The 18,251-nt window shown below is 45.4% G+C and overlaps 3 protein-coding genes across 4 annotated transcripts; 2 read left to right on the plus strand and 1 right to left on the minus strand.

The window, feature by feature from the left end:
• The first annotated feature begins 811 nt into the window (after positions 1–811).
• Positions 812–2,473, plus strand: LOC108930405 (protein S100-A1-like). Its single transcript, XM_018745620.2, has 2 exons — positions 812–977; positions 1,136–2,473. The coding sequence occupies exons 1-2, from the start codon at positions 837–839 to the stop codon at positions 1,283–1,285; spliced, it is 291 nt and encodes a 96-aa protein (XP_018601136.1). The 5' UTR covers positions 812–836; the 3' UTR covers positions 1,286–2,473.
• On the minus strand, positions 2,282–6,625 carry prcc (proline rich mitotic checkpoint control factor). Of its 2 annotated transcripts, none has more exons than XM_029248518.1 (7): positions 5,394–6,625; positions 4,791–4,838; positions 3,858–4,382; positions 3,665–3,730; positions 3,200–3,346; positions 2,838–2,903; positions 2,282–2,757 (listed from the first exon to the last, which is right to left on the minus strand). In XM_029248518.1, the coding sequence occupies exons 1-7, from the start codon at positions 5,745–5,747 to the stop codon at positions 2,671–2,673; spliced, it is 1,293 nt and encodes a 430-aa protein (XP_029104351.1). In that variant the 5' UTR covers positions 5,748–6,625; the 3' UTR covers positions 2,282–2,670. The 2 variants fall into 2 exon arrangements, with proteins under 2 accessions (XP_029104351.1, XP_029104350.1); XM_029248517.1 differs by having other exon boundaries at positions 2,283–2,757; positions 3,665–3,757; positions 5,394–6,623.
• A 1,628-nt stretch (positions 6,626–8,253) lies between these two features.
• On the plus strand, positions 8,254–17,298 carry LOC108930350 (hepatoma-derived growth factor-like). The gene is made up of 7 exons (XM_018745560.2): positions 8,254–8,533; positions 8,726–8,826; positions 13,645–13,721; positions 14,328–14,466; positions 14,578–14,745; positions 15,413–15,625; positions 16,249–17,298. Exons 2-7 carry the CDS (start codon positions 8,737–8,739, stop codon positions 16,267–16,269), a joined length of 708 nt encoding a protein of 235 aa, XP_018601076.1. The 5' UTR covers positions 8,254–8,533; positions 8,726–8,736; the 3' UTR covers positions 16,270–17,298.
• Positions 17,299–18,251: the final 953 nt, after the last annotated feature.

Raw genomic sequence — 18,251 nt, forward strand, 5'->3', positions numbered from 1 at the left:
TTAGGGTGCTGTTTCTGAAGGTAATTAAATCCAATTAATGACAAGCATCAAGGACACCTGTGTGTGGCTGACGAGTAACATTCTACAGTGTTTCAGTTGGTGACACAGCTTCTTAACAAGGCAGCTGAAGTCACAGTGTCTCTCCATTGCCACCAATAGACAGGTAAGGGCCCACAAATTAAGAGTGGGAACAGCTTTTGATTGATCTACTTCCTGTTACTTTTATATTTGTAGTGTTGAGGGTGAAATACACTTAAACTGCTTTGGAGGGCTCAATATCAGTAGCTCGTGAAGAGCTATTTCTATTGACTCACAGCTTAAGCTGCTGCTGGTTTACGTGATCATTTGGAGGTAATTCTGGCTCTATGAATTGAATCTCATTGACTTCAAACAAAAATAACTGTGGAAATTCAAGGGATTCAAATATTTGGTGGCCTTTGGAGCTTTACTTTTACAGAACCTAATTTTTTAATTTTAGGTTTGTGAATCTGTGGGGAGCTTGGATTATAAACTTATACGTTAGTAGAGTAATATTTTGGTTAAATAAGTTCACTTTCAACACTGAGGCAAAGTTGGGTAAGTAATTATGTGAAGTAATTTTTGTTTAGGAAACTTTCCCTGTAAAGGAAAAAATAAACTGATCTATGATTAAACCCAATCAATTATTCAACCAAACTCTATAAATGCAGGTGACTAACACTAAGTAGTGCCTATAAAATCCTGTTAAGTGATCTACTGGGAATCTCAACTTTTAGGGTTAGGATGTTAGCCACAGCTAAAAATGACCACTGTCTGTTTTAGAATTCTGCCAAGACACTCTGAAACACTGGTTTAAAATGGCTTCCCAACTGGAAAGTGCAATGGAGAGTCTCATCAGGGTGTTCCACAACTACTCCTGCCAGGAGGGAGACAAGTACAAGCTGAGCAACGTGGAGCTGAAGAGTTTGTTACAAAATGAGCTTGGAGACTTCCTTGCAGTGAGTTCAGATCTAGTCAATTGAGAAAAATTTAATTTGTAGGTTGTTACCCTTTCAGGTAATTGAGCTCAGCAACCTCTTACAACTTTATTTGGCCATCAAGAAGTTTCAGTGATATGTGGGGTTGCTGAACCTTTGGTTGGCTTTTTGTCTCTTAGGGTTCTAAAGATCCCTTGCTAGTGGAAAAGATCATGAATGACCTGGATAAGGACCATGATGGTGAAGTGGATTTCAAGGAATTTGTTATACTGGTGGCAACACTGACTGTTGCATGTAATGAGTTTTTTGAAGACTGTTCTAAGAATTGACATTCATCAATAAACCCTGTGCAAAAATGTGGAGAATTTGATGTCTGAGTCTGTTATACTTCAAGCTAGTGAAAACCTTAATTGGAGAAAGTGGGATCAAGCTGTAATCATAGGTATCAAGTTTAATCCCCCTCAATATGTAGGTGCCATACTTTCTAGCAGCATGGTGGCACAGTGAGAAGTACTGTTGCTCACTCCACCTGTGTGGTGCGAAAGGATGTGGGTTTGATCCTTGCTCAGTCTGTAGGGAGTTTACATGTTCTCCCCCTGTCTGTGTGGGGTTCCATGGGATGATCTGGTTTCCTCCATAGTTCTAACATGCTATGCAGGGGGATTGGGGAAGGGATGTGACTCTTAAGTAGTGTATCTCACATTAAGTCACCTTGAGTGAATAAGATGTGGGCTGATATTACTACATAATGTTCATTGGAAGCTGCTTTGCAGAAAAGTGTCAATTTAGTTTGGACTACCAACTTGTCATGTGTACTAGCCCGTGTATGTGGAATATCACCTGACTAAAAATGTCTTTAAACTGTAGTGCTGGCTTTTCCAAGAGCAATGGGCAGCAGCAGGGAGGGGTTTTTTTTTTTTTTTTTGTGTGTAGCATTAGTTTCTTCAGCCTAAAACAGGGAATACTGTGGCGGTACTCCATTGAGGGAGTCTACATTGATGCAATGGCACTTGACACCTTAATTGGATTCTTCTGGCTGCCCCCCCGATTTGAATGTTAGGATTGCTGGATTTATCTCAAGTGTAATTAAGTGTTCTGAGACAACGTGTTGTGAAGGGTGTTATATGCTTGTTGGGTTCTTACCCTGAAGAGATGTAGTAAAGTACCTCAAATACTAAAATTACTGTGAGTAATGGTACCAATTAAGATGCTTCCATTCCATGACCACCAGAGGGATGGGATGACAAGTGATGTACCCAAACCTTTGGAATTATGTGAAATGTTTATACTTTGAACCACTCATTCTGCATTCAGTAAAACTCCCAGCTGAATCTCAGCCCTGTACCAACTTACATTTACTAAACCTCAAAGGAAAATCCATTTATACAATGTCATGACAACTGTACACAATTCTGGGCAGTTCAACCCAAGCCTGACTCTTAATATCATGATTTACACCCCTCCCCCACAGATACCACCCCAAAAACAGGGTCAGAGTACAAAAAAAAAAAAAAAAAGGAAAACAAGCAGTTTCAAGGAGCAAACACTTCAGAAGTCTAACCCTCTATTGACTGATTTGAGGGGCAATGCTGAGCACCTGTTATATTCCAAAGTGGGACCTTTCTTTAGCAGAGGTACCCGGTTTAGCTCTAGGGAGTGCTTTCCTAAGGGCTGCTCCTACAGGAGCCCTCCACATCCACTCCCACAGCAGCCACTAAAAACCATACTTGGCTTGCGTTTGCCGGCGCGTCAGTTTGTTCTCAGCCCAGGTGTTCTTGAGCTCCAGCTCCCGCTCCTTTGCCTAGGGAAGGGGGAAGATGTGCTTAGCGTCAGCTTGAAAAAAGCACCCTTTTTTCACATGTAATGCCTTGATACACTTACCTGGTGGATGAGATATGTGATCTGATGCTTACGCCGCTGTTGGCCGGTAGGTTGCTCTCCTTTTTTCTTAAAGTAAAAAAAACTGTCAGTCACATACAGACCAATGCAGAAAATGTAATTGTCATAACTAATGCACTACCACAATCTCTAGTAAAGATTTCCATGCCAGGTGGGAATACTCAACCTGCTGAAGGGATCTCCACAGTATGGATATTGTTGAAACAAATGGATTTACTGTAGAGCTTTACATTAATCTGCATGCTCAAAAGGAGCAACTGCATTCTTTACAGGACGTAAACTGGCAAAATTCTGTTCGTAAGTCAGAGCCTTTCAGCCTACAATACAACGGCAGCTGGCCCAACCTTGCTGAATGATTTGCGCTGTTCTTTCTCCTCACTCATGTTTTTAGTCAGCCACTGCTGGCTACCGCTCAGCTGGTCATCCCCTTTGATATCCAGGAACTTCACTTCCTCTTTGCCCCGGTTCCGCTTCCCCTGCAGCCTCCGGAACTGCAGGAAATTCAAAATTGAACTGCAGCTATAAGATGCAATTTTTAGAAAAAAAAAAATTATATTCATGTTTACATAATCAACACAAACCACTACGGAAATCTGAAATTTAATGAGCACAAAACATTATGTATGGGCTTCGGAGTCAACAGCTGTCAAAACTTTCACTTTTCATTCCATTTAATAAAGGGCTCTGAATCATTTGCTTTGATTAGATGATCATAAAATGTCACCTGTTCCCAAAAATACAGTATTTCCATACAAATTAAAGAGAGACAATATTGTCCAGTACAGGAGGAACACAAGAGGCCTCTTTACCGCTTCATCATCAAACAGGGATGATTGTCCTGGTCCTTCCACCTCAGTGGGCCCAGGATCTGGTTCCTGAAAATAACCCCCACTATAATAATCCTAGAAGTAACGTTGAAAAACATTTTAGGGGAGAGAGGAAAGCAGAATACTTTTAGGTAGAAAAAAATAACCCTTTCAGAATGTGTAGTACTGATCCTACCTGAGGGAACGGTTCTCCTGCAGCAGTCTGCCCACTGGACTCCTGATACTGGGGATAGTAGGGGTTCTGCTGCTGGTCCTCCCAGGCCTCACTTGGTCTGGTATAGACCTGTGAGACAGAACCAAAATCTAGGGGGGCATCTGACTGAAAGGGAGCCTCTGTGCCAGGGGGTGGGGGCAGTACTGATACAGCAGAGGACTCGGGATCAGGGACAGGGATGGCTGAGGGAGGCTGGGAGCTATCAGGAAGGGAGAAGTAGTTTTCTGGGGTGACTTCCTCATCACTGCCATCTTCCTCCTGAGCAATCTGCCGTGCCAGCTGCAGCGCGGCAGACTTGGCAGCCGCCTTGATGGCAGAGGGAGAAGCGCTGACAGCTGCGGTTGGGCTGGTGCCTGCCGGGGAGCTCAGGGCCCGGGACTCCTGTGGGCGCTTGGTGAGTGTGTGTGGCAGCAAGGGCCGCTGGGTCTCCTTCACAACCAGGTTCCGGGGCTGAGGCAGGAGAGACGAGAGGCCTCCGGCTGAGCCCTGAGAGATAGGCATAGACAGAACAGTGTAAGCCTCTGGCAAAAACATATGTCAAAGTGCACCAGCTGGATGAGCTGAGGTCTAGAGAAACATCCAACAAAATGAATCAACTAAAGAAAACTTCCTAACATTATCACTAGTATAGCACTTTTTGTATTAATGCCATTTGTTTAGTTGACACGTTTCCCCAAAATGACTAGTATCACATTTTTACATTAACCTTCTTAATTATTTACCCATTTAGACAGCTGTGTAAACTTTAATGTATCAATTTAATGTCAAGTATATTCATGTATGGTACTGGAGCAGGAGGTGGGATTTGAACCCAGGTCTGTCAATCACAAAGCAACAGCTATGACCATTATAACACCTGGTGCCCCACTAAATTAAGCAGATGCGAAGCCTTACCTGTTGCAGCGCTTTTTTCCTCACTGGTTCGTCCTCATCTGAATCTGACTATTGAAAGAAAGCCACACTTTGAAAAAAACCCATTGACATAAACCATGGTACAAATAAAATGAGTGTATTTTACAATTACAAGGATTTTAAAATATAAGCACCTCCCTAATAATATAACCATAGTTGGATACACATATATATAAGTAGGGTTAAATAACTATGGATATGTACATTTCTCCAGGTAACTGAAATAAGATAAAGGATGTGACCTTCCAGTCTGGAATCATCCTGCTGCAATGATTGAGTGAATCAGCAAGTGAGTGAATGCATGACCTCTTCCATTATTCTTTTACTAATAACCACTTGTCCAATACAGAGTGCGAGCACAGTTCACAGCCTGTCCCCCAACATAGGATGGGAGGTAGAGTATACCCTGAACCACCACTGAGATGGATCTGAAACCACAGGCCAGTAGTTGTGAGGCACCATGTCAGCCTGAGTGACATGGATGGTGAAAGTGAGGGAAAGTGCAAATGAGTGGATGGATCAAAATAGTGAGTGACAACGTGAGTGGGTGAAAGAGTGAACTCATAATGACAGACATCAACTCACGTCCCCTCTCTGGATCTCGGGCACAGCGATCTTCACGGGCTCCGTGCGCTTCCTGGGTTTTGTCAGGTTTACCAGGAGCCCAGGGGTCGCCTCTCGGTTCGAGGGGCCCCTCGGCGCCGGGTCCGAGTCCTCGATGCTCTGCGGCTCCGATGTGGCCGCGGGCTCCGTGTCTGGCGGGTCGGGCCGCGGTCCGACCGCTGCGACTCCTGCGACCCCCGGCTCCAGACCGCCGCTGCTCCGGGGAGCAGGGAGACTGGCGAAGAGCCCCGCCGGCTTCCCGGCTGCGAGTCCCACGGCACTGGACGTGTCCTCGGTGTCGCTGTCGTCGCTGCTGCCGTAGGCGACCAGGGACATGGCGGCTACTGGAGGAGGAGCGGGGGACGCGCGAAGAAGAGTGGACAGAGAGTCAAAGTACTTGACTTGACTTTTATCCGAAAGTCGACGCCGGAAAGCGCAGAGAAATGGCGGCGCCGCCGCGTCCTCTACTGCCGCTGGTGTCCCGAACGGACGCGGTGGGCTACGCGCTCAAATCAGGAGCTGCGACCACACAAAGGCATCTTGTCAAAACGCGCAATTTTGGACACGGACTACTGGCGCGTTAAAACGGATTTTGTCATTTCTTTGCGCGAGCTGTCGTTCGTTCTGCCGTCGCTTAACCGTCCCCGATGGCGATGCGATCATGGATGTCCCAGCCTGCATGGGTCGGATCCCCCTGCGGCCCTCCTCTCGCTCTCGGCTCTTAAAATTACCCGCTGTAATCGAACTTACTCCCTTCTGTAACAATTCAAGTGGAAAACACAGAAAGACCCACTTTTTTTTCAAAATGTGCCTGACAGGGGACTGCCTCGGAAAACAGAAGCACCGTCCTCCGTTTGGCAGTACTGGGATCCGGCGATTCCTTCAAATTGAGACCGGGGATCGGCGATAAGCGGCTTACTAGGCCGCGGAGGGGTGGTATTTTTGGAATAAATTAAAATTTAAAGCATTTTTCTGAATTGCAGTTGATGCACAGATGTTAGAATATCCGTCAAAATTTCAGATGGCTACTCAGAGTTGAAATACAAAAGCGTACGGTTATGTTTTTCTTTGAATTACCCCGTTGGCATTTCTTTCCAAAGCTGCGCAGATGTAATATCTGCTCAGTTAGAGGGATCGGGGTTGCGCAGAATTATGCCTGCAGAGTTTAATCGTACGTCGTGCTGCGCAGAAAAGTACCTGCGCTTCCACTAGTGCAGTTCTACCAACATCAGTACACAATGGTGCAGCGCTGCAGCAAGATCGTAGCCCGACTAATTTGATGGAGAATCCTCCTGGATCTTTACTTTCCACAACAAATTAAAAAACAGATATAAAACTCTCAATTTTTTTTAGTAAAGATATTTCAGTTGAAAGATCTTGGTGCTTCTAAAAGCTGAAATAAAACTTAGATTAAATTCTTTATAAACTAAATATTATTACTGCTATTCTTTATAAACTAAAATATCACTACCATATTACTATATACTTTTCTTTAGAAACTATAATATCACTTCTACTACTAAAATTCATTTTGTAATTTTTGAATATAATTTACAATGTAGTGAATGCTGCAGTTAAAACCAAATATTTTTAATCAGGGACTGATCAGGCATTGTGGTATTTTTCTCAGAAACAGAACGCAGGAACATTATGTATGGAAGAGTTCAATTTATAGTTCAGTAGGCATAATCTTTCATTACTTTTTTCAGTATATATGATTTTTTTTTTTTTTTAAGATTGAAAGTTATCAACCTCAAACTGTCCTCTTAAAAATGTTTGTATATTTAGGGGAAGAGGAATACTCCAAATGTGCAGTAGCATCACAGGATTTCAGATTTCAGTCTGTGTGGAATTTGCGTGTTCTCCCTGTGTCTGTGTGGGTTTCCTCCGGGTACTCTGGTTTCCTCCCACACTCCAAAGACATGCTGTTCAGGTTCCCCCATAGTGTGTGTGTTCCACTGATGTATGGATGAGTGACCCAGTGTAAGTAGTGTATCTAGCAGTGTAAGTCACCACGGTGAATAAGGTGTGTGGGCTGATGACACTACATAGAGTTCATTGGAAGTTGCTTGGGAGAAAAGTATCTGCTGAACTAAGTAACTAAATGTAAGCCAGACACTTTATGTATTATAATTTCTCCCTCTTGAAAAATTTGTATTTAATTTGCATGGCAATTCTAACAAATTCTGGAACGTCTGGACACCCTTCCGGATGTTACTAGAAAGTACGTACTATATGATCATGTGATTTCTTGTAACCTTTGACCTGGAACTCTCGCTCGATGTACAGTATGTGAGCACATTTACAATTTGTAGGGTCTCTCCATGTATGTTGCTGTGACCCGGTGCTGTTCGTTAAAAAGTCAACCCAACACTTTGATGTTTTGTACAATGGCAGCTAGACGATGATCATGACAATAATAATGATAATAATAATAATATGGCGTACCAACAAGGGAAATGAGCAATAATACTCAATGACTTCTGGGGAAAAAGCGGGATTGCTCGAATATTGGGGCCACCCTCCTCTTTGTTATGTCTATTATAATAACTAATAATATTAGCTGTGTACAAATAATTCAATTAATTGTGTGCAAGAATATTAAGTCAGTCGAAATGCTTGCAATTTGTACATGACGACTTATGCGACTTAATTAAGCGACGTTTAAACTGGAAACCGCGTTTGTACTATACGGACAGTTAATAAATAATGCAGCGCATACAGCTGTACTGCGAGAACGTTACTGTACAATCGCTGAGCTCCATTAACTTAAGGAGGTGCGTAACGCGCATCAGTATCGATTAACAATGTCTTGCTGTACAGTTGTCCCGTATCTTGGCCGAGGCCAGAGCAATCGACCTCGATCCAGGGAGTCGAGAGGGGGTGCTTCTGTTCGGAGGAGGGAAGCGGTTCCAATTTCAAACAAAAACAAGGAGCCCGAGCGGAGAGTGGGTCAGACCGCCGCGAGCTGCACTTTCCCACCAACGAGCACAACCGCGAGCCGGGGGCGCCCGTCCTCGCGAGTGCGAGCGCGAGCAGCACGGGAGCGCGCAAAGTTTGTGAGGCGCACTTGGTCGTTCGCTTGTGCACAATTTAATTTAGAGTTAAGCCGGAGATCGCAGGTAACGCGCGGCGACGCGACTGTGTGTATGTGTGTGTGCATGCGCGTTACATATTTCCGGCGGTATTCAGCAACACCTGGTGTCTAAAGTGCGGGAAAGTTTTTTTTTTTTTTTTTTTTTTCTTTTTTTTTTTTTTTTCCTCCTCCAGCAAAGGAGACGCACTTTTAGACTGTTTGTGCTGCTACTCATTAGAGAAGAGGAAGATGCCCAGATCGAACAGACAGAAGAAGGAGTACAAGCCCGGGGACTTGGTGTTCGCCAAGATGAAGGGCTACCCGCACTGGCCGGCCCGGGTGAGTCTCTCTCCTCCTCCTCCTCACTCTCCTCCTCACCCCCCCCTCCAGCCGCCGGAGGCTTGGCGCTCGGGCCTAGTAGTCTAGTGCGGGTCTTGTACGGCCGCGTCTACTGTCTCTCGCTCCCTGCTGGCTGCTCCCCCCGCCCCGCACACCTTCGCGTTCCGTTTCCCGCTGCGAAGAGTCTCTTTTTTTCTTTTTTTTTTTTTTTACCTCAGCCGAAGTCCGAGGCGGTGCGCGTGCGCCCGCGCGCGCTCCTACACACGTTAGCTACGCATGCTAAAGGCGCGAAGAAGGTGCTGAAGACGGCGCGCGCACTGCCTCGCTCCCTCCGTCCGAGACAATTATTAAGGGCAAACGCACGAGGGGACGGGTGCAGGGCTCTGCGCCGCGGTACTCTACCGTGGTACCCTACTGTACTATGCTGCACATGGCTGTGTGTGTGCGCGCGCACACACTCGTGTGACGGGGTGAATGAAACGAGGTGGGCGGCCGCTGATGAGGTGAATGAAGTGTGTGGTGGTGGCAGTGAAATTACTCAGGGAGGGGACACACTAGTCAGATGAATAATGTGTCTCAGCGTGAATCAAGTATCTGCGCAGCTGGAATGAAACATGTTCGGGTGTCAATGAATGAACCGAGATGTGAATGAAACAGCTGGCAGGTTTGCAGACTGGTCAGGTGAACAAAATGGTTTTTAGGGGGAAATGCTGGTCGGGTGGATGAGCCACAAATTTTGTGGGCGAACCCTGATCAGGTGAACGAACCGTGTTCATGTTGACGGATCCTGAACAAGTGAACGAACCGTGTTCATTTGGGCAGAATCTGATCAGGTGACATAACCATGTTTGTGAGGAAAAGACTCCGATCAAGTGAAATAATCACATTCGTGAGGATGGGCCCTGATCAGGTGACTGAACCGTGATCGTGTTGGCGGATCCTGAACGGGTGAATGAACCACGTTTGTGTGGGCGAACCCTGATCGGGTGAGTGAACCGTGCTCATGTTGGAGGATCCTGAACGGGTGAATGAACCATGTTTGTGTGGGCGAACCCTGATCGGGTGAACGAGCCACGTTCATTTGGGGGGACTCTGATCAGGTGAAATAACCATGTTTGTGAGGAAAGACCCTGATCAAGTGAAATAATCACATTCATGAGGACGGGCCCTGATGAGGGGAATGAGTCACGTTTGTGTGGGCAGGCCCTGATCGGATGAATGAACCGTGATCAGCTGGGTGAACTTGGATCACGTACATTAGGTGCACACGCGAGCGGACCCTGATCAGATGAATGAACCGCACGCAGACACTATCAGGTGAATGAACCACCTTTATGCTTGCTGATCTAGAACAGGTGAATGAACTGTGGTCAGGTAGGAAGACACTGACCACCAAGGCTGCAAAATTTCTTGTATGAGACAGTAATGTGAAAAGTGGCAGTTCCAATGATGTCCAGTGTTACAGTGACATGTGACAGTTGAGTATTCTAGTACACTGTGGTACACTCTGGTACTCTCTGTGGGAGGTCGTTCAGATGTGGTTCCTCGAGATGCCAAACCCCTGAAAGCGGAGTGTAATTTTTTTTAATGCTTCACACAAGTGGGGCAGCTGGTAGCGTAGTGCTGGGAGCTACTCCCTTTGGACCCAAAGGTTGCAGGTTTGAATCCCACCTCCAGCTGTAGTACCCTTGACTACGGTACTTATCCTGAATTGCTCCAGTAAAATTACTCGGCTGTATAAATCAGTAAATAACTTAGTGTTAAGCTATTTAAAAATTTCTTGGAAAAAAGCATCAGCTAAATGAATAAATAACTTGGAACTCATTGAATGTGTTTTGAGTCCAAGTGGCTTGAGGACACGTCCTTTTGTCCGCTTTCAACCTGTGTGTTCTGTCTCTGGTGTGTCATGTGATCTCACAAACGTGTTTGCATTGCTCAAAGTCTGCGTAATTTGCGCTTTGAGTTCTGCCAGTTTTTTTTTTTTTTTTATTATTTTTGTTATTTATTACCGTTGACTGGGTTTCCCAGGAGGGAGCCCAAGGATACACCACGGGTGTAAAAATACTCTGAATTACTGTCAACAATGATTCCCCACATAACTGTGTGTGTGTGAGTGAGTCCTCGTGTGGAGCCGCTTTTCCGAAGTGAAAAAGCGGTGTGTGGTGTGACACAATGAGATGCGGTCAGATCACCCCTGGTGGGGATTTTTTTTTTTATTTATTTATTTTTTTTTAACTTTATTATTTTTTTCTTGTAGGGGGGCGCGGTGGCGCAGTGGGTTGGACTGGGTCCTGCTCTACCGTGGGTCTGGGGTTCGAGTCCTGCTTGAGGTTCCTTGTGACAGACCGGCGCCCTGTCCTGGGTGTGTGTGTGCCCCCCCCCCAGCCTTGCGCCCTGTGTTGCCGGGTTAGGTGCCGGCTCCCCACGACCCCAGATGGGACAAGCAGTTCAAACTGTGTGTGTGTGTATTTTTCTCTTGTCATGTTACATCTTGAACAGACAGCTAATTCATCATTTCTACTTTCACTCTTATGCAGCCATGTGAAGAGAAGTTCAGAACTTTTTTTTATGTGACTTTAATAATTTCTACTGTTTTCCTACTTTTGGTGTCATTGTTTGGATTTGATTAATTTTCAAAAGCTGCTTGAATTATTAACTACGGTTAAGTATGCTGAAATTTTAAGTGCCTCGGCCGAGTCCTTGTTCGCCGTTTTCCGGGATGCTTGGTGCGTTTCCGCTCTTCCCAGCCTCCTCTCCTCGGCGCTCTGTGGACGCGCTCTGCTCCCGCTCTCAAAGTGGGCTTCCTTATCTCGGCCCGATAGTTGATCCTTGGCGGCAGTTTGAACGCTCTGGGTGCCGCCCACTAGGAAGCGGGCTTGCCGAGCTGTGGGCGGATGCGCCATGACTCAGGCCCAACTGCCGCGCGCCCCACCGCACTCTCCCCGTTTCCGGAGTGCGCCGGCTCGGGAGAGCAATAATGTGGCCCATGCTGATCCTCCTGGGAGCGCCCCTCGCTTAAAATGCTTTTGTGCAGAGTTTAGAGCCCAATGCCTTTTCAGTGTATCGCATTTCAAATGTAACGTTTTAATTCGCCGAGGGACCTCTGTGCTGTATTGAGTTAAACTTTGTCTGCGAGTTTGGTCCTGCCTTTCGAGGGCAGCGGAGCCGTCTCCAAGTAGGACCCCCAGTCCACACGGTCGAGTTTCTGCCGTGCTCTGGAGCGTTAGGAGCATTAAAAGAGCCCAAGAAGGCCCGTCCCTGGCTCTCCCCGAAATGCAGAGTGGGATGTGAGCGCGTGCTGGTGGCCCCCTTCAACTGCGCTCCAGGGAGAGGAAATGCTGTCATTACTATGGTAGATTGAAGTGCGCTGGATGAATGCGGACAAGCAGACTGGGGCGTCGTACGATGCATATTTGAGGAGCGAACAGCGTGTGTGTTTCTGTGCCTGTGTGTATTACATGCAGTAAAATGCAATTAAGTGCAAAGAAGTGAACGTGTCTCAACGGCTTGCTGCTTTGGCACATGTTCCAGCAGGTAGAACGCACACGCACGCACACCGGTGGTGGGGGTGGAAGTCGTAATCGTAATTTGGCAACTGTAGATAGAGCGCTGGGACGGGTGCCAGCGCGGTAAGCTGGAGGCGGCGGGAACTAACGGCTCTGTGGTTCGCTTCCATTGGGCCGTCCTAAGGCGGGCACTGGGGGGGCTTAAGACGCTCTGTCCCTGACACAAGAAGGACTGATTGTACAAGCTGCCTCCCGTTATCTGTATAAATGTCTTTCTCTGCCGAGCTCCATGGAAATCTCTTAAAATAATTTACGTGCTCTTACTTTCACTCACTCGACATGGTTGTATTTTCTTTAAACACAGCAGATACTTCACAGATGCATTTGCAGCGTTTTTAAGGAGTGTTTCAATCACAATGACCCCTAGAATGACGGCTCGAAGGACGATACCAAGTCCAGTTTGCGAACATGCACTTGTATTTGTGGCGCTTTTCCCTTCTGTTCGCCTGTAAGTCAATCCCAGCACACTGGGACACAGTGTTAGACCTTCTAGAAGCCATTGATACCCCCCTTGGCCCCTTCAAGCTCCTTTAAGGTCCACTTCCGATGCCAGGTTTCAATGACTTGTCTTGGCACCGGCCATGCAGTTTGACAGCAGGGGCGTGGTTGTTTGCTGTGCCTCTCCCCCGCTCGGCAGTTCTGCGTACGCTGACCTCTGACCCTTGGCAGGTGCAGTGCCGGCAGATAACCGGCTGACCCACTTCCAGGAGCACGTGATTGACTGCCATCGTCTGTTTTTACATCGCTGGGATGGTGTTAGCTTAGCCTCAGCTAGAGAGGCACTGCCCCAGAGTCTGTCGTTGCCAACCACGTTTACGTTTTTAAAGATCACCAAGAGCAACTGTCAGTTATTACTAAACTGCATGGTTACAGCAGCTCTTGGAGCCCTGTGACCGGGCCATTGCAGTAAATAATAATTTGGGGCGTGTGAGGACAGACATGCAGCCTGATAATTGCAGCGAGCCCCTGTTGCACTCTTGATAAAAGGCACCTAAAAAGAGCTGATCCTCTGCAATATCCAGCAGGACGGATGTACGACGTTGTAGGTGGCTTTGGAAATGCTGGCTAAGAAATAAGACAGGACAATCAGGATGAGGGCAACCATGATGATAAAAAATGTCAGGCCCAGTGCTAGCTGAGAAGATAACTTTGGAAGCGCTGTAAATGTCATGTGTCCAGATCACACATGTAATTCCGTGTCTTGTAGGAAACTCTAAGAGTATAAATGTGTGTCTTCTTGGTTGGCCTGCAGATCGACGAACTGCCGGAAGGTGCAGTCAAGTCGCCCTCCAACAAGTACCAGGTGTTCTTCTTTGGAACCCATGAGACGTGAGTATGTGTGCGCGACCAGGCCGTACATGTTGGGAGCCCGCTGTACCATTGTGTGACTCAGCCGCACATGATGCTGCGATTGTGTGATTCATTAGCAGCTAAATCACAGTTAATTAGAACTAAGCTGTAAAAGCAACGGAACATATCTGGTCATCAGGACCAGTGCGGAAAACCTGACATTTTACCATTGAAGGGCAACAGGTGGCATTACAATTAAGAACATGGAGTTGTAATGTGAAGGATGACTGAGATCATCAGAGGGGCCCAGCTTTTAGTACCCCTGAGCGAGGTTCTTTACCTGAAATTCTATGAAGCTGCATAAGGGCGTTACAAGGTTAGTTCTGAACAGGCAAATGTGGTAAGTTTTCAACATGTACAAATATATTTAAAATAAAAATTTTAGTCCTTTGTTTTTTGCCCCAGTTAAAAGCAATAAAGCCAGTGTCACGGTGGTGGTGGTGGTGGTTTTTACTTACTAGCCCACTGGGTGGGAGTTTTGCTGGGCTGGTTTGTCCTCATTGGCATGTTCTTCAGGCCCCCTCCCTCCCTCTAAGCCTGATTCCACTAGGTGTGAAAACTGTGTTGTGATTCCTGTCCTTCCAGGGCGTTCCTGGGGCCCAAGGACCTCTTCCCCTATGAAGAGTGCAAGGAGAAGTTTGGGAAGCCCACCAAAAGGAAAGGTTTTAGCGAGGGCCTCTGGGAGATTGAGAACAACCCCACGGTGAAGGCAGCAGGATGCGAGGTGAGGAGAGAGGCCCGAGTGTCCTGGGTGCATGAAGGTTAATGTACGTTCCGGTATGGGACGGGGTCAAAGAATGTCTCCCAACGTCTTCTCCTCTTTTGTGCTCCCCAGCCGGAGAAGAAGGAAGCCCCCTCAGAGGAGGCTGAGAAACCATCTGGCGAACCTGGGAAGCGGGAGGGCGAAGCAGAGGGCAGCAGTGATGAGGACGAGGGGAACCTGGTCATCGATGAGAAGAACGAGAAGGGAGGCACGAAGCGGAAAGCAGAGGACTCGTTGGAGGTGCAAGGCTTTTTCAGCTGGGTCGCGCCGGTCCTTCAGGCTCAAGGGGATCCAAACCCGATTACGAACTTGACCTGCAGCTCTAAGAGTAGCTTTCACTGACTTCTTTTTCAGAATTCCTTAAGCATGTGCTTGTCATCAGGACTTCTGCCTTATGTGTGCTCAGGTTTCTGTATGCGACACACTCCCTGAAAACAATGCCATTGATAAACATAAGACTGGGAGAGAACTTGTTCAAAACTGTGGTAGCAAGTAGCCTACCAGTAAAAGACAGGAACTTGTAACCAGAAGGTTGCTGGTTCATACCCCACTCACCCCTGCTGCTGTGGTATCCTTGAGCGAAACACTTACCCCAAACCACCTCAGACAAAATACCCCGCTGTATGAGTGAATGAAACACTGTACTTTGTTTCTGATGACAGTGTCAGCGGAGGATTAAAATCAAAGGAAGAAACATCTTAAAAGGCTTGGAATTATCCAAACGCGTGTTAGAGAAAATGCTGCCTACAGTCCATTATTAAATATGATCACCTTAGTGTGAATATTTTTTTTTTTATTATTAACAATTGTTTTTCCTCAGTTTTGGGCCGTCAAATGCAAATCACAAGCTGCAGATCAGTGTACCGTGGAAGTGAAATATGCAAATGTCATTTTTTTGACTTTGCAGGCTTCTCCAAAGAGGGCTAAGGATTCCGAAGGGGAGGGGCAGGCCGAGGACAAAGTAGAGAACAAGAAGTGTGACGCTGAGCATGGCGCCGGTGACCATGCGGAGCTGAAGCCCAACGACACCGCAGGATCGGAGACGGTAGCCCCTCCCACTGCTGCAGCGCCGCCTGCTATTGGCCAGTTGAAGCCGGAGGGCCAGTTAACGTCTGACAAGGTGAGAGAAAAAGGGCAGGATCCTTTTTCACAGCATCATGGGTTAGAGTGTGTTTGTGATGGGTAGTGAGAAAGGAGATGCCACCAGGTTGAAGTAACTGATGGAAAATGAGTACAGTGACTCATTATGTTACAAACAGCAGAGTTATGAATTTTCAAGATGCATTTTTCCATTTTGTGAGTTTTTAAGTGTATTTTCCTCTGTTTTCTAAAATTTGTTAGTTACACTTCTGCCCCCAGCCATTACTAGGGAAGAAGGGGTGTGGGGTAATTCAGCTCATGGTGTTTACAGCTCTGAGTTCCTGAATGTTTTTGATCAACAAACTAACAATCCAAACATGTTTATGCAACGAATCAGTGAACAGGATTTTTTGGAGACGATGTGTTTTATTTTCAGTAGTGTTGTATTAGGTTAACAATAGCTTGATGTTAATACATGTTAATGTTAAAAATGAAAGGCTTTTTGTTATGGGTTTTTGTGAGGTTTTTACAGAAACTAATTTGTGAAAGAATTGGGGGACGTTTGTATTAAGCTTTTATTGACGACAACTTGGTGCAAGTGCTAATGAACGCTTAAAATTTTTGTTGTTGATGCCTGTAACCTTTTCTCTTTTTGTCTCCTAGGCTGTCACAGACAGTGCTTAGATCCAAAGTTCCGTGGCTGCACTGAAATACCAAGACCTACTGGATTTTGATCTGTTAATATAAGCAAGTTCTAGGTTGTTACACCTAGGAAAGAAAGTGAATGAGTAATTGTATAAATCTCACATTTCCAGGATTGGATCATGTGAGTCCTATGTTGAGTTGCAGAGATTTGGTATAATACAGTAGTGATGAACATTTTAGCCTTGGATGAAAGGTGTACCTACTGGTATTTTGTTTTATTAAAGTGCAATTATAGAATCGGGCCACTACGTGTCAACAAGTTCCAACTACGAGGGAACACCAGCTTGTTTCTCCTTACAAAGGTTAAAGGTTAAATACAAAAATAATTACACTTTTCAGTTATCAGTTATGTAATGTTATTCCATAGATCAGTCCTTTGCTAACCCTGTTTAAATATATTTTTAGTTTGAATTTGTTAGTTTTACGATTTGAGCTCAGCTGTTTGCTGTATGTCGCTGTGCTTTAATTAATCAGTAAATCTACAGTTACTTTCTGGGCTTTAAGATGTATAAATATGATTTTCAGTGTTTCTTTTCCTGTTGACCTGAGCTGGAAACAAGTGATTTATTTTCTTTTTATGAGCATACTGCACAAGATTTAGGGAATATGACTTCATAGCCTGCTACGCCATAGCAAGAATACTTAAAGGAACACTTTAACGCAATGATGTGGCATGTGAGTCGCAGTTGACCAAATGTTCAGAATAGACTTCACTAATGATGCTTTGAACATGACGCTGTCTTTTTTTTCCTTTTCTTGAGTATTTTTAGTTCCTGGAAGACAATTCAGTTGTATTTTTTAGCACTGCATTATGTAAGAGCAGCATTTTCTTTGCAACTTTTAAATGGCCAGACAGTGCTCTGGCTGGAGTGATGTTGTAATTTTAAAAATGAAGTATTTTTCAGGCACAGTATTTTCTGGGCAAGAAATTTGTATTAACACTGGCAAAAAAGTACCTGCAACTTTTGTACAAAAGGAGAGCAGTGCCTTTTTTTTTCTTTTTTTTTTTTCTTTTTTTTAAAAAGAAGTTTCTCGGACATGAGCAGATAAGGAGCCCTGGAGGGAGCTGTAACTACAAACAGGATGTTCAGTTGTAGTGTTGTACAACTTGGCTTACACTTTCATTAAAGCAGGCAGTTTCACAGGACCCAGTAACATATGCAAATACTGACATGCCCAGCTTGTTAGGCCCATGTAAGCTATGAGGAAACCATGCATTTCAAGTCAGTTTTCAGCAAAACTCCCCAAGTGAATTTGTCTTTCTGTGGTGTTTTGTAATTCAGCACAACATTCCTGAATGTTTCAGCTGTCTATTTCATTTAGCGAGACATTTCACACGTAATGCATTGGAAGGTTGAGAAATACATTGGATTGCAGAAATGATAGCTATAACAAAATTTCCCTTCATTAAATGTTTTCTTTTTCCCTCCTGCTGCTGCTGCTTCATACCATTACTTGAGTGAGATGAGTACTTGGTTGTTGGGTTCAATGTTTTAATGACTTATTGGTGTGTTTAACCTACTGAATAAATCCATGTTGAGAGTTCAAAAGGTGCTGTAAGACCACACCTTTCCGACAGTCCCACTCTCCTTTTTGCAGAAAGCATACATTAATAAACCTTTCCTTTTTGTGTGCCACTTCAGTGAGTGACCAATACTGCAGGATGAGGTTTCGATGCTGATGTATCTTGAATTGGCCTGATTTCGACTGTCAGTTGCCGAATCGCAGTAAAGGATGAGTGGGTATGTCAGCAAACCACTCTTTGTGTACTTTGAGTTTTTTAAAGTGTGTTTTATGTCGTGTTCACCCCACCACCCCAGGTGTTCTTTAATGTAAAGCTGTTTCATCCCAGGATCCCCTGTTAGATGTTGGAGTATCTGGATGCTCAATCCTTCTTTCTATTAAGTCTATAAAACTGCTCACTGCCCCATGTGACTTTTGATCAAGGATGCCATTTCTTT

The sequence above is a fragment of the Scleropages formosus genome, chromosome 23 (genome assembly GCF_900964775.1).
Source record: "Scleropages formosus chromosome 23, fSclFor1.1, whole genome shotgun sequence".
NCBI classification, from domain to species: Eukaryota; Metazoa; Chordata; class Actinopteri; order Osteoglossiformes; family Osteoglossidae; genus Scleropages; species Scleropages formosus.

What these genes read in the sequence shown, in the direction of transcription:
- LOC108930405 (XM_018745620.2), top strand. Translation starts at nt 837, where the DNA reads ATGGCTTCCCAACTGGAAAGTGCAATGGAGAGTCTCATCAGGGTGTTC. An exon ending in AGCTTGGAGACTTCCTTGCA is followed by an intron (nt 978 to 1,135) that starts GTGAGTTCAGAT and finishes TTTGTCTCTTAG; the next exon opens with GGTTCTAAAGATCCCTTGCT.
- prcc (XM_029248517.1), bottom strand. Translation starts at nt 5,747, where the DNA reads ATGTCCCTGGTCGCCTACGGCAGCAGCGACGACAGCGACACCGAGGAC. An exon ending in CCGAGATCCAGAGAGGGGAC is followed by an intron (nt 4,839 to 5,393) that starts GTGAGTTGATGT and finishes TTCTTTCAATAG; the next exon opens with TCAGATTCAGATGAGGACGA. An exon ending in GGAAAAAAGCGCTGCAACAG is followed by an intron (nt 4,383 to 4,790) that starts GTAAGGCTTCGC and finishes CCTATCTCTCAG; the next exon opens with GGCTCAGCCGGAGGCCTCTC.
- LOC108930350 (XM_018745560.2), top strand. Translation starts at nt 8,737, where the DNA reads ATGCCCAGATCGAACAGACAGAAGAAGGAGTACAAGCCCGGGGACTTG. An exon ending in TTCTTTGGAACCCATGAGAC is followed by an intron (nt 13,722 to 14,327) that starts GTGAGTATGTGT and finishes CTGTCCTTCCAG; the next exon opens with GGCGTTCCTGGGGCCCAAGG. An exon ending in GCCAGTTAACGTCTGACAAG is followed by an intron (nt 15,626 to 16,248) that starts GTGAGAGAAAAA and finishes TTTGTCTCCTAG; the next exon opens with GCTGTCACAGACAGTGCTTA.